A 15,706-nucleotide genomic window follows, 5' to 3' on the forward strand; every position below is an offset into this window, starting at 1 on the left:
CTGACGTGAAGTCCTGGATTGATGATATGGGGACAATTAGAGAGCTGGCAGATCTTCCTAGAGAAGTAATCAACCCAAGGAGAAACACACTTGAAATAAACATTCTGTTTGGACAACTAATGTAAAGATTGGCTTTAATTCACAATATAAACAATGCTAGCCTTGGAGATGTTTTCTTCTAGCTGCTTTCTAAGCAGCACTAACTCCTCTTTGGTGAAGGAAATGGAGACAGCTTCCAAAGAATGACTGACTAAATAAGATTAACCAGGAGGAGGTAAGTACTTTATTTTTTCTTTTGATCTCTCAGATAAGACATTTTCTGGACCAAACAAAAATCTCTCACTAAAATATCAGGAATGACTGTGAGCTAAACTTTTAATGTAATTTGCAGCTGACCAGTGTGAACTCCTGGCACCAGAGCTGGGAGGAACCTCGGGCAGGACCACAGGGTGTCACTGTGGGCAGAAGCTCTGGATCAGGGTTTGCCTCCACATTGTTTCAAAGCTCCCTAAAATTTAATCATTCCAAAAAGATACCACTTATTTAACAGCAAATTACTTCTTTCTTTTTCCAGCATGACAGAGTTAATCAGAAATCTGGGGTGTCTGCTATGGTCTGACTCTTGGCAAGAGGAGTTCATCAGTCCCTTGTTCTGCTGGGTGTTAAGGGGAGCTGAGTGGTGTTGCAGGCAAAGTGAGTCCCACAGGAGTTCAACACATGCTTGGTGCAAATCCTGCACCAGCAAAACAAACTGGGCAGAACAGAATGTTGGAGGGAAGTGAAAGAGTCATTTTACTGCTGACTTGATTGGGCCATAGGTTTCAGCAAGTTTTGCCATTAAAAGTCAGTATTTTATCCTATACATGCAGCCTGAATTGGTTAAAAAAAAAACCCAAAAAACTGAAAAAAAAGGCAAAATACTTTCTCATTTAATAAGCTAGTTCTAGATTTAGTGCAACTGGGAAAGAACTTCAGCTATATGTAAACTGTGTTTTAGTCAAAACTCATGCTCGTTATTTAAACTAAGTAATAGTCATATCAATATTCACTACATCATTGAAAGTCCAGGTTAATACATTCAGATAAGTAAAAATAAATGAGGCTAACTGAGGAAAACTGCTGGGCTTAGTGATGTGAAATTTAAAATCCTTGGTCTATTAGGAAAGTTATTGGTAAACTCAGGTCTCAAAATGAGCAAAGTAAGACTTAAAAGATATATGATGATCTACATATGACCCTTTTGTACACAGTTACTTAGAATGATTAAAATCTCCCATTTGGGTTTAAATACACAAAAAATTTTTAGAAAAAAATCCCTTATTCTTGCAGCAAATAAATGCAGACCAGAATGATACTGATTTTCTGGCATGAACCAGAAGGGAACTGGACAGCCATCATTTATGGGAGCCCCAGGCAGTGCTGGAGGGCCAAACTAAACTACAAGGAAACCTTAGAAAATTAGACTTTCATGGAGATACAGAACAAGACAAAGGACAAAGACTGCAAAGTAGGCCTAAATCACAATATGCTATCTCCAAGTTGTCCTGCTGTGTAGAAGGAGAACTCACCTCATTGTGAGGTTACACTGACATAGGGTCTATTCTGACATCAGTAAAGATTGCATCTTTGCTGTATGGACCAAGGGCAGTTTCCACACTCATAGCACACCCTCACCTGGCCTGACACCTGGCAGTGAAAGATAAGATTCACATGAAGGAAATAGGAAAGCAGTACAGATAAAAAAGGTTTTTGAGAGGTTATAGGAAGGCCAGAGCTGTTGAGAAGCTGCTGGCAAATACTCAGAGAAAGAGGTTCAGAGCAGAAACACGAGTCTGAAATGAGTGTGCCCAAGTAAAAGAGACTGCCAGACTACTAAATTTTTGTTAATAATTGCTACCGTTTAACCAAATATTCCCAACGCTCATACTCAAAAAACTTCTCAAGCAGCTTGTGATTATTTTGTACATTGAAGAAGTCATCACAATGTTATGAGTTTGTGAAAAGACTTAGCATGGTCATTAAGTACTTTCAAATGCAGACGGAAGACAAGTACCTTGAAAAGACAGCTACCCAGGGTTGTGAGTCCATCAGTAGCACTGAATAGTATTAATAAAGTGCTACTTTACATCTGCTTGCTTGCTGTAGGTTCAGTCTGGGTTCAAATGACCAAAGAGGCTGAAGATCTAAATACAATACTGAGGCAAGGACCAAAATACGATATTGAGGCAAAGATCGTGAAGTAAAATCCATTATTACCAGAAATATAGTGCTAGCAAATCCCTGGATAAACTTTGAAACCATTTTCTAATACCTTCATATGCAGGAATCAGTTGTGATGGAAAATGGCTCAGAAGTGACCTACCGATCACAATCTTTGTATCAGTGTTACAGCTGCAAATGCTATCACTGTGAGTGGTTCCTTTCTCGGCTGAGAGCTGCAGGAATATTCTAAGCTCTAAAATAAAAACCAGCAGCAGCAGCCAAAACCAAAAAACCTCCAGCCAAACATTTCTTTAGCATGCTATATCTCATAAAAACATTAAAAGAGTATCCTATCTGAATGTGTTTGTACATTCTGGAAAGTGACATTTGCCATGGGAGAAGGAAACATACAAAACAATAAAATTTTTCCTTAGCCAGTGATTATTATTGCTGCCTTAGCAATTTCCTTCCTTTTGGAATAATACCTCAAGGATTTCAGTAAGAATGCTTTGTAAAGCTAGTCCTGGCCAACTGCTTGTGGCTTGCTTGTGGTTAGAATGCACATGCAGAGAACTCCTCACATACATGTATCATCTTACATGGGAATCAAGTCAGCTACTAATAATAGTTCTTCTTGGGGGTTAGGACCCTTTTTACAGAAAAGAAGATGCAAATATCAGTTTTGGAAAGCCATTGCTGGGTTTTCCAAGCTTTCAAAGAATCAGCAAAACAAGGTTCCATAATCTCATTCTTGCCTTCGGCACAACTAGGTGGGCTGGAACAGCCCAGGGCAATCATTGTTAGCTCAGAATAAATCAGCTGTAATTTTCCAAAGGCATTTTTCAGAATTTCTACTGACCTTACTACATACCAGAGACAGAGGGGACCCTGGGTTTTGTTTTACACATCTCCATCTGTGCTGTCACAATCAGAAACACGTTGCTGTGATTCCTGTGGAATGAGCTGTTCCACACCCTCCTGTGGGATATGCTGTCCACATTAAAGCCTAAGTCACACACCAGCACCAGCGTTTCAGGAGGCTTGAAAGCACACTTCGAAAGAGTAACAGCCTGCTTGCTGTCTACTGTATTTTAAAAACAGACGGTAAAAACCTCATGTTGTTCAGGATCAAAAAAATCATCCAGGTCACAATTCTTTAAAGTGAGAGCTCTTTTTTCTTTCCGACCCCTCATTCCCGTCCCCGCCCCCCGTTTTTTCAGTTCATCAGTACAATTCCACTTCAAAGCGAAAAGGATACAAAATGGCACTTAGTAATATTGTAACAAACATGTTGCTTTCAAATAAGCTGGGCTTTTAGGTTAAATGGCTCCCTGATTCTGCAGCTGCCCTGCAGATCCTAATATACCCGGGAAGAGGCAGAACAAGTGCTTCAGCTGATCCCAGAGAAGCTACTCTTTGGAAGTGGCCAAGTTCATCCAAATCTTTGCTTTCTACCACTACCTGAGAACAGCTTTGGCAAGGAACTTCAGAAAGACTTGTAGGGAATACTATCACTACATGCCACTAAGTGGTGGAGGCTCAGTGCAGAAATGTTTAGGTTATGGGATGTCCAGGTACCAGGATAAGCCATATTGTAGGGTGCAGTAAAGCTCACTGCTGTATTGAACTTTCAATCTGCCTTGCTCGTGTTCATTTTCTGTGTGACTTCCTCTGTCTAATCAGAACAAAGGACATGGCGTCAGGTAAAAATCACAACCTTTACAATGCACCTTCATCTACTTAACACTGCTGACTCTGTTAGTGCAGTTTGGTTCCACAAGATGAATAATACCAACACATCAATTCTCTGTGGGACATCTGCATGCTGTGCATCCCAGGGAAAACAGGCACAAAGAAGGAGCATGTCACTGTGCTTCATTCTGCTACTCTCATAGTCTTTTGATCCTCTAGTAAAGCCATCTGAGAAAAAAACCAGAAGTGATTTTAGATACAGACACAGGAACAGCATTTTGAAGGGAAGAAAGTGAAAACAGAGCTCCTTTCAATAGACATAAAGAAAATTCTACCCTAGAACTGCTTTGCTTACTGTAAAAAGAAACTCAGCTTGTCCATCTGATCTTGTTTCCACGAGCTGACGATGCAGGTGGCTCAGACTTACAGGGAAGCAAAGCTAAGCTCTGCAGCTCCCTGCACTCTCACTGAGTTTCTGCAGCCTTCTGTAGTTGGCAAAATCTTTCAGGATTGATACGTTCAATTTGTTTAGTCTCTGCTAGCTTTAGGTCCAGATTCATCAAATTCCCACTTTTGATGTATTTTGAAGTGAAGTTTTAACTTTAGTTACACCATATAAAGAGTTAAATTTCGTCTCTAAAACCTCAATAAATGGGCTGCCTTGATTGATGCTTTAAGTGCAACCCCTTCCCAATATTCTGAACATAACGAGGTTAGTGCTAAAAGCTGGATTCTCTCTCATCTATCTGCATTATCTATTCATTCTGCACACGTCACCATGGTAAATGAGTGCTGCATTAAGCACTAAATAGCAGAGGTCAGAAAAACCCTGTATTGTATTCTTTTCCCCTCGGCAAGGCTGAAACATTCTAATAATGGATTTTAGTTTATTACCTGATATGAACTAAAAAAAAAAAATATTGAAAATATCTGTATTAGCACATTATTGAAGTTAGATTTAAACATAACCTAAAAACAATCTTGAGATTCTTATTCAAAAAATTTGTCTTATAATGTTTAAATTTACTTAATTTCTAATATTCTCTGAAATTTTTTCTGCCATTTAACACACCCCCCTCAAAATAAAAACAGAATCTTGCCATAGGCTAAACTAGACATATTTTGATTCAAATTCTTTGTTTAAAATGCCATCAGCATCCCAAATTGTATGCTCATGTAGCTATATTAAATATAGCTTAAGTATTTTGATGATAAGAAGTAATTACACCTAGGCACTTCATTTTTTAACGAGAAAACTCACCATCTATTCAGAATTTTCAGCAAAACAAGCTATATGAGGTGCGTAAGTATTTGGCACAGAGCAAATCTGTTAAGAGCTCCTCTAGCAAAATATTAAGCCTTATGAATGCAATAAAGTTAGAATCTGTCCAGCTAACTTCCTCACCAGGTCGGGCAGCCATGCACACTGCTATTCCCTACCCACGGCACGGCTCTGTCGCGCCATATACACGGAGGTGATAACAAATGTAAACATTCCAAAAGCTTATCAGGCCTGGCGCTGAATGATCAAGCAGCTGGAGAGCTGTAACGTGAAGCCATGTATATTAAAAATTATTTGCAAATAATCTCCTGGGGTGGAAGAAGGCTGTTTCTATGGTGCTTTGGTATAAGGAACAAGGAAAACAGATGAAGAGTGCAAGGTTCAACCTCAGAAAATACCACATTCACTTTCGGATAGTTCCACGGACATTGACCCTTCCAACACAAAACCAATGGGAGGCAGGGAGCAGGAGGAACAAGTACAGTCATGGTACACATTAGGAGTTTAGCTGCACTGGTAAATAAAAAAGTATTTCAATTCATCTCTTGGGTATTCAAGGCTGGAACAAGGGTAATGGATTAATGCAATTTCACCCATACTGGAAGTGAGTAAAACTTTTGGGGTTTTGGCTTCATGTTCTCTCAGCTCCACCACTTCTCTGGTGTAGGCACAAATCTGAGTTCTGTTGTGAATATTCAACCTCTATTTCCATCCTCCAGAGCTTTCTCAGGCACTGTTTGCACCCTGGACTGCTCCATCTCATGGAGGGATGGTAGGCTCTGGTGAATGGGAGGGACTCATTCTTGTTTGGACTAAATTTACTCACTTCAGCCAACTAGGAGAAACAAGTTCATACGGGCTATGTGTCATGTAAAATGTATCTGTACAGTCAATCAATAAACAAAGTAAAGGAAAGAAGCATGGATAAAAATAAACATGAAGAAGTCAGTAAAATAAGTGAATTTTCACCAGAACATGCATAACAGTTTTTTGTTTTGACTGTCTCTGAGTAGCTGACAGACCCTTCACTGTTTTCTGACTAGAAAGGTGGTCCAGACTCTACCTGGGCTCTATATAAAATAGTGTATGTTTCCTACTGTTTCATACTATGTGGTTTACACAATTACAAACATATTCACAGGGAATGTTTCTATTTGTGAATTACTGTGACCTCAGAAACAGTGAAAATATAGCTGGCTGTTTTGGTGATAACCCTCAGTTTATAAGGCACAGCACTGCTCACTGCATCCCAACCAACTCAAGCCTTGTTCTCCAGCCTGCTGTCCTTACTGCTCTGCAGGGAGCATAACAACTCTTCTCACAACTGATGACAATGACGTATAAAATCCTCATCCTCTCATGAAAATGGAGCATCTTCATGAAATGGAATGTTTTCATGGATGATGCAAAAACCCACTTTTTAAAAAAAAAAACACAGTTTCTTTTTGGAGGCTGTGAATCGCTCTTCCTGGGCTGCATAAAGAGCAGCTCAAGCACAGGTTCTTGACTTTTTTTCTTTTTTTTTTTTCAGGTCCTTGAATTTTCCTTTTAATTTTCATGGAGTCTGTATTTACACTACATATGTGTGAGGAACTTTTGCTGGGCCTTGTCCAGGGACTTCTGTGAGCCTGAACTGCAGAATAAATTCAGAGTAACCCAAATAAAAGAGCATGTAAGCATAGTGCATATAGGTAAGAAAAAAGAATGTTGTTTGCCACTGAACATTTGCAGTCACACATCAGCCTGCAAACAGCAGGATATTTTCAAGCACAGATATTTTCATCTCTGTTCTGGAATCCCTATCACCTGCCAGGTCTTATGCAATGTTTACTTTATATATGTCATTGTTTCACTGTGTCAGACAGTCCTTTCCATCACAGGCTGAAAGAACACGAAGGCCCTCACTGCCCTGACAAGAAGTGCCTGATCTCTGAACATCCTGGTGCCATTGGTAAGGTACACTGTGCTACACCAGTGCTCTGGTGTGAGGGGACACGAATGTTTTTCATTGCTTATTTAAATACCTCCACAGACTCCTGGAGTGATATAAAAAGGGACAGAATACTTAAATGGCATATACATTTAGCATATAGAAAGATTAACTAGTTTGACAAAAAAAAAATAGAGCTAATGACAGTTTTTACTAACATACTCCTTTTCTGAATGCTCTGTTACCACATTAGAAGCCTAAATTTGCAATTGAAAACAGCTGCTCTTTGGCTTACTCACTCTCTTGTTCTTGGACAAAACTAAGCAATATGTCCTACCAGAATCTCAGTCTTTTGAAAAACATATCAGTTTCCATGAACTCTGAGACCAAGAGTTTTCTGCTGAGATTTTTCCCTGAGAAAGTATAGCAGAACTGCTTGACAATTGTTGGCAACACCTGCCTCCTACTAAGTAGATCTTTTTTTGAGCTCAGTTTATTTTGGTTTGGAAGAAAAAGAACTATGTGATCATTAGATCTAAAACCAAACATATTCATTCACCTAGAAGCATGATCCAACTAATATTAGTCACAAACATTAACGCTGGGCAAAGCAACTCACATTAATCCCATCAAGAATGTGGTGCTGGTACCGTTTGCATCAGCAGAAAAGCACATCTGTCTGTGGTCATGAGATTTATGGTACAGGGAGTGTCTAAAACCAATTTACAATAAAAACCTTAACTACTTTGCGTTGTCATGGAATTGACAAAGGTGTAAGGACAGATTTTCCTCCCACCTGTGTTTGCTGCTGCACTAAATACCAAGACTGCCCATGAGGCATCTCAGCAGAGCTCTGGGGAAGTGACAGTAAGCTGAAAGGCATGAATCCTTTCTGGGTAACCAAAAATCAACTAGGAAAGAGAAAGCAAAACTCCTAATACCCAAACACAAGCTGCAAACACCTTCCTTGTCTGGAGACAGGTACAGATTACTTTTCTTCAAGTTATGATTTCCAGCACTCAGTAAGCTCAGAAGTACTGTGTTATACTGAGAAGATATGTTTTATATTATATCACTGAGAAGGTATGTTCTGTATTATATCACTGCTTTTGCAGTGATAATATATCCTTCCTGCTTTGAAATGAGATTTGCAAAGCCCAAAAAGGCAGCTCTGTTTCCAAACACTGAGTAACATTTACATTACAAGCAAGGCAACAAAGCAGAAAGGAGAGTTGGAAACAGCAAATACATAGAAAATTTAGAGACAGAGAAGTTTATCCTAATGTTTACCCATATTCTAATGCTTCAAGAAGACTGAACACTTTGACATAAGTTGAAAAGCCTTTGCCAGCCAGACTGTTTGATGTTGTGTTGGCTCTGTGACAAAGCCAGTCTGTACAGGAACGCTGGCATTGTTTTCTGATCAAAGCAAGCCCTAATGGTATTAAACCTGAGTTGTGGTCTGACGTGCTTCCTTCCCTCAGCTATCAGTTCTCTACTTTGTTACCAGCATTTTCTTGAGCTGTTGCATTATGATATTCTGCTTGTTTAAAGCATGCTCAGACTTTTACTTCAGATAATTGGAATTGAGATTCCTATATTTTCTGCTATGCTGGGTAAGGAGACAGGAGCTTGTGTGTACACAGAAAAGGTTGTGATGGTGATACTCAGTTTCTATTGACTTCAATGATACTGCAAGGGCAACAGGAAGCAGGAGAGCTTTAACAATTTTTGGATTAAACTCTTGTGTAGTGTAATAGTTAAATATGTCTTTAAAACTAAGCATGTGCTTACGTTTCTTTTATAAAAAGCAGACATAGAGCAACTGTGGCTATAGCAGGATGAGAGTGGGTTACCCCAGTAACCCATGCACCCACCTCACAGGATGAGATGCTGCCCATTTGTGTAGTTCTGTCACTTTATACTTGTCTTTGCCTTCACAGATAGTAAAAGGGTCTTATAATTTCAAATAAAATAAAACTGAATGGATATTATGAAATCAAACATCAGATGCTCAGAAAATATAGCTCCATTGATGGCAAACAAGGCACAATAGATTCAAGCAACAACTTCATAACTCAAGTCTCAGTTTGCTAGTTCTAGTTTCTCTGCTCAGATGTGACATAATCCATCTAAGAGCACTTTACAGAGAACTTACAGATTGAGTTAAGGGTTTACTCATTGCTATGCTGCTTCACAAGCTCTTATTGTCCACTTCAATCACTGTTGCTACTGCAATTCAAATTTCTCTTTGGTTGACTGTGATTGCAATTATATACTATGCCAGCCAGAGTGAGCACGAGGAAATGTGACAGTGATGCTACAGGCTGGATGTGAGCTCCTGTAGTCACATTTATCACCTGCCTTTAAATCATTCAGTGTGGTCTAACACTGTCTCCTTGGAAGCAAGGAAGTCAAGCAGACTCTTCTTACAGTTTTTGAGTAGCTGTCATTGGTTTAAAATGACTTAGCCTTAGTAGATACTCCATCTTCACTTTATAGCACAATTGACCTGACCTAAATAGGTGAAGACATATCCCTGTCAAAGCTGTAACAGGCATCAGGGATGAATGACAAGACTTAGCAAAAAACAACTTTTAGATCTTTTAACAGAACAACTCAAGCTGAATTTATTATGAAGTTCTGAAATGTCCAAGCACATTTTATTGCCTTCTGGTTTCCAGACGGGTCTGGATCCAGAGCACCAGAATACCACAAAAATGCTACTTTCTTTTCCCTGCAATCAGAAGCAGCTGTAATAGAAGGCTATAGAAAAGTCTGATTCTTACAGCATGCCTGTCTCTGTTTTTCAAAAAAAGAGAAGTTTAGATAATTTGAGTAAACTTTGCAGGGGCATCCAAACATTTAGAATGGCAAATAGGACACACATTTCAAACTTGCAAGCATATCCTTCACTAGCCCCTTGCTCCTAAAAAAGGAAGCGGAATACTCCAGTGGGCAAAATTCAAGGCACAGGACTCTTGTTTACCCCAGCTCTAATAAAAAACAGGTGGCCTTGACAGTATCACTGAAATTCTCTGCTGCTCAGTTTCCCCATTCATCTAGGGAATCACACTTCTAAAGCAATTTTTTGGAGTGTCAAGTTAGCACCCTAACTATTCTTTTTTTTTCTTTTTTTGTTTCTTTTTTTATTAACTGCATCCATTTGCAGTGACGACTTTGCTGCTTTTGGAGACAAATTGTATTCAGCATCCCACTGAATTCTATTCAAAATCCAGTAATGGTTCAGCATTTTAGGGTTTAATCAGCAAGGTGTCAAGAGACCCTAGGATTAGCTGACTGAAAGTTGAAGGCATACAACAATCTCAGAAGCTGTGCAGCACCTTGCCAGATGAAGACCACAAAGGTTTTTTTTTTGTATTTGCACTTCCATTGTAAACCTATTGTCTGCCTTTCCAACCTGGTTTTATGGTCCTTGTATTCAGCAGGTTTACACAGCTACCTGCACACACCCTGTTCAAAACACTTGCTGATAATTAAGCAAGAAACACCCTATGGAAATCTGCATGAACCTCATGCATGAACTTCATGGTGAAGAGCAGGAAAATGAAGCTGCTTTTAAAGTTTTTATTTTCATCCATCTTTAGGTCAAATTTAAGAACAGGACAAGGTTATAATTTAGCTAAATAATACATTCATTAATACTAGTTCCCAGTATCTAGAAAAAACAAATAGTATCTAAATAAATGAATCTAAATAAGTGCAGACAAATACCAACTCATGGGCTTTTATGGAAGTTGGCTGAAACGTGCAGCAATCCTGACTCAATAAAAATGATTTATTTAAAGACCTATTATGAACATTGCAGGAAAGGTGATAACAGACATGCACCACTTTGTTTACAGTAAAATTTCCTGTAAATTAAAGAGTTCTTATTCTTTGTTTGGTTTTGATTTGGTATTGTACCAAGTATCTGTTTATAAAAGGAAATATGACAGTACAAAGTGTACAAAGTGAATTGCAAAAGAGATTAACAGTCAAGGCGAATTTGCTTTAAATTAAGTCCTAGCAACACAGACAGTGTCAATCCCATTAAAGTAAAGAAAGTCCAAGGCAGATCTTCCGTGCCCTGTTTTTGAGAGCTGAACAACGTGAAATTCAGGACAGAAAGCTACTCTCCAAAAAGATTTTTAAAAAATATTCAGGTGACTAAGAGATATGGCAGGAAAAAAATGTTGCAGAGCACAACAAAGGACAAGTCTGATGTAGAGTAGGCACTGTGTTCCAATGGACTAAGTGCTGAGGATCTTCCCCTTTTTGTGGAGTTTTTTGTTTATAATGCTCCCTAAACAGCTTATTAAAGAATCTTTCTGAAGTCATATTTATATGACAAAGTATGTTGCAACCTCAAATCATCCCATGCCACAGAATATCTTCTGTGGGGACTCTTGGATGAAGACAACGTATTCCCAGTTGAGAAGGAATAATGAAAACCCACATTTTATGTTTTATTGGAAAACTAGAAGAGAATCTGTTTTGTAGAAGCAACTCCTTGGGTTGAATTAGCCCTGGAGCCAGCCTGGTATCTCTAGAGATCAGACTTCATGGGTCTCCAAAGTCTCCACCCAGGGAAAGAACATGTTTGTGGATGGAAGCACTGGATCTAGGTTGTATTAATTCTCCTTGCACATATAACCAGGATTTACATAGAGGATAAAATTTTGAAATTGGTGACATCATCTGAGGGCCAGGAATTACCTGTGTTCATGGGGTTTACTCCAAACAGTCCTAAGATCCATTATTTGATATTTAGTGCTACAAAATTAATGCTGTATTTTTTAAATCACATAGTTAATCAAACCAGTTTGCAGCCAGTCCTGTGTATACAAGTTCAGTGGTTTAGAAGGTATGTTGGTATGGCACTTACCTGGGGGCATGTGTTCATTCATGATGACGAGCGATGCTGGCGTAGGCCTTCTTTTCCTGATCTGTAACAGATATAAACCGAGGAGAGTCATTAGGACCCATCAATTGCCACACACACAAAGCAAAGCAAAAAATCTGTCTGGTGTCCTCCTGAGTATAGGCCAGGCAAAGTTAAAAAGGAAACTATTTAAAGAACAGTAGCACTTCACTGTCTTTCTGACAGCAATCAGGGTCATGCTGCTGCTTGTTCTGGGAGAACAAAGGCACAGGGAGAGCTGTCCAAAATATCTTTAGGATTTGTAATCATCTTCCCTTAAGTTTTTGGATATGTGTTGCTGAAAAATATCAGTCATATCTTAAAATACTGACATTTAGCTTTGCATCAGGAAGATGATTATAGTAGTTTGTGAGCTTGTATGTGCAAATACCTAGTACTGCCATAGCTCTCACAAGTAATAATTAATATTTTGCAAGTGCATTTCAGAGCTGATATTGCAGGCATGCCTTCCAGCTAACTTATAATTCTAAACTGTGGTCAGATGTGTTACTACTATTACTACTGTTCTTTAACTAGAAATACTCCAGTATTTAAGACTTTAAAAACCTTTAAAAAGAGTATTTCCAATACAGCAGATTTTACATACAAATACATAGTCCTGAACTGGATACAGTTCTTCAGAGTTTATCTGGGTAACTACTTTTGTTCCATTAACCATGGCTGAACTGCGTGGTATTGGACTACCCTCCTATAAAGCACACATTTGCATTGAAAGCTTTGTGTTGCTTCACTAAAGCCTCCAGGCTCAATATTCTATTGAATTTAAGAGAGGAACCAGGAGCATCTAAGCTAGAAACCATTCTGACACAAAACCTCAATGTCAGTGTATTTGTTCTTTTTTTATTTGCTGAGCCAACATCTGTATTTAGCTGGGTTCAGGTTTTGCTTTCAGAGGTATAAATGGAAAATTACATCATCAGGGTTAATGGGTTTATTTCAGATTAGTGTAACTGTAGCTGACTGTAGAATTTACTGTTTTAATTTCATCACACACCCACAGTGAAACTGTATAGCACTTGGAATCAAACTCACAACACACACAAAAAAAAAAGGACTGCCCATAAATACCGGGCAGAAAATAGGCTACAGCATTTCAAAAGCCATGGGAATTCCAGGAAATCCTAATCCTATGGTCCTCACAGATTTCAGAAAAATACCAGAACACATTCTGCTTGAATTCATTGCAGAACTGTTCTGTAAGGTACAGACACCCTGCAGCTCAGAAGTGCCTATGGACAAAATGAGGACCTGCAGCAATTCTTTTCTGCACCCTTCTAGTATTTCGCATCTAATGGTCACTCACAACTCATCTTTTTCTGCAAAGGTGCCTGCCTTTTAAGAGACATGACATCAGAATATTCAGGGAACCAGATACCTGTCCTAAAGGCGCAAATAATTTCATAGCTAATGGTATGGAACTGTCAAGGTTATAATATTCCCCTGGTATCATCTAAAATGAGACAAAACCCAAATAGCAGCAAATTTTGAGAAGGATTTGCACTGAGAGAAATATACTGGGTCACCTAATTAAGATTTATCCAGTTTTCTCACAAGACTCCCTGTGACCACTTTTTATGCATCTCTACATGTATCTGTACACAGTAACAGATATCTTTTCCTCCTTAGATGTCTGTACTGATATGTATGTATCAGCACAGCATATATATACATATATATAAAAAATTATGTGTATCTTTTGGGAGTGAGTTAAAACCTAAAATTGCACACACATTATTCCAACAAGGATGTAAGTAAGGTAGATGTCCATATGTATGTATTTTTCAGACATGTAAAACACTGTAAAAATTACATAAAGACTGTACAAAACCATGAGGAATACCAGAAGTAACTGAAGTGATGACTATTGTGCAAAACATCAATTGTATTTTCTCACATTAAAATGAATGGTAAATAAGACATCTCCTTCCCAATTTCCATTAGGTACCTATTATCAAATTTGTGTTTTGCTTTAGGTACATATAATATACTTGTCTTGATTTGTTGAGAATGTATTCCTTGAGTGTATTCATGTGAAGTGTAAGCATTAGGGTACAAGTGCAGTTACAGCAAAGGCACAGCAAATGTACATTAATAAACCTACCGAAGGTGAAGAAGCCTTGTTCTGGATAGAGGACATATCCTTCTACCTCTTTAGGTATATCCAACATTGCTATAACCTCCAGAGTATATAATCTACAATTTCATTAGTATAAGCTAGAATAGCCTTTAGGCCGCAAGTATCACTTGTTCTTACCCACACCTTGCCCCATTCCTACCCCATTCCCTCAAAACAGTGAAGGAAACTCGTCTTCCTTACCTGCTCAGCTGCCTCAGGATCTATTTGGCTCTGAAACAGGGGCACAGCAAACTGTATTTTTTTGGGGCTGTTGGGCTCCATCGTGGTGCTGAGGTGACTCAGATGGGAGAAGAGCCTGGAGCCTGAGACTGGGTCTGTGCCTCTGTCCCAGCGCCGTCCCTACAGCCAGGCTGAGAGCTCCACAGTAACAGCTGTGACTCCCGACTTAGCACGGGAATCTGCGTGAGCCGAGCAACTCCCTTATTCCACATCCACAGAGATGCCACTGGCTTGGCTATTTTCTTTTTTTTTTCCCCTCTCGCCTCTCTTCAGCAGCCCTTCAGATCCTCTCAGCAGAAAGCTGAAAGGAACAATAAGCTAATTGTGTACCAGCTCACTTCTACATATGCCAAGCATTCACTCAGAAGCTAATTGAAAATGCAATACTAGCATTGCATGGCCTGGAGCCTTGGGATTTGAAAAAGAGGATCTCTCCACCGTATATTACTAACTGGCTGCTCAGAAGTGCAATGCAAGCTCCCTCTGAGTATTGCTGATGGGCTCTTAATTATTGATGAACACAAATCAGGAAGTTTTCAGATTTTGGGGGTGGAGGTAGCAGGAGGGGTGGATGCAATAATTCGATCGCTCTTACAGTGTGCCAGAAGCACTCTCCTGTTTTCACATATCAATTGCCTTTGCTCTTTCAAATATTTTTTAAAACTTACAGTTTTAGACTCTTCTAAATCTCACAGGAAGATTTTTGGTGATGATGCTACAGAGTTGCCCACAATTTCATAAAGCTCCTCTGGTGGGTTTGCACCTTAGGCCTGGTTTGCAGATTTAGACTGTGATTTCTTTTGGTGGGCTCCATTTCACGTGACTCCAGATACTGAGAACACCCACATTTGAGCCAGCTCTCTGGGCTCCCTCATACTAAGCACACCAGTCTATCTGAGTTAAGTGGGATATAGTGTTTTCTCAAGATTACATTTTCTCTCCATTGACTCTAGAAAAAGGAAAGATGATTCAGACTAGTTAAATCACTTTTGGATGACTAAAATTCAGAGGTAAAATCCTACTTAAGGCTACAAAATCTGTGCCTCATTCCAAGACCAGGAAAATAATTTGGTCAATCATATCAATAGTACTCTTTTGTGAATATAATTGATTTTCACTTGTCATTTCATGTTAATTCAAAAGAAGTGTGTGAAACAATACCCAGCAACCACTGACTTAACCTACCTCTTTGCAAAACTCAGAGGAATTTGAAAACATTCTTTGTTCAGGCTACTGAGAGCACTAAGGATTTTCACAGTTCACCACAAGCTTATTGAGTCACTGAGTACTTTCCCACCT

General features: G+C 39.1%; 1 protein-coding gene across 1 annotated transcript in view; it reads right to left on the bottom strand.

Moving 5' to 3' along the window:
* PPP1R1C (protein phosphatase 1 regulatory inhibitor subunit 1C) overlaps positions 1–14,591 on the bottom strand; it is a 49,511-nt gene extending 34,920 nt beyond the window's left edge. Inside the window, exons 1-2 of the mRNA XM_032114166.1 lie at positions 14,369–14,591; positions 11,995–12,055 (exon numbers count right to left, since the gene is read on the bottom strand). Of these exons, the coding sequence (XP_031970057.1) occupies positions 11,995–12,055; positions 14,369–14,449 (142 nt within the window). The 5' untranslated portion in view covers positions 14,450–14,591. The remainder of the gene's footprint in view (positions 1–11,994; positions 12,056–14,368) is intronic.
* Between the last annotated feature and the right edge of the window lie 1,115 nt (positions 14,592–15,706).

This window comes from Corvus moneduloides, chromosome 7 (genome assembly GCF_009650955.1).
Source record: "Corvus moneduloides isolate bCorMon1 chromosome 7, bCorMon1.pri, whole genome shotgun sequence".
NCBI lineage: Eukaryota > Metazoa > Chordata > Aves > Passeriformes > Corvidae > Corvus > Corvus moneduloides.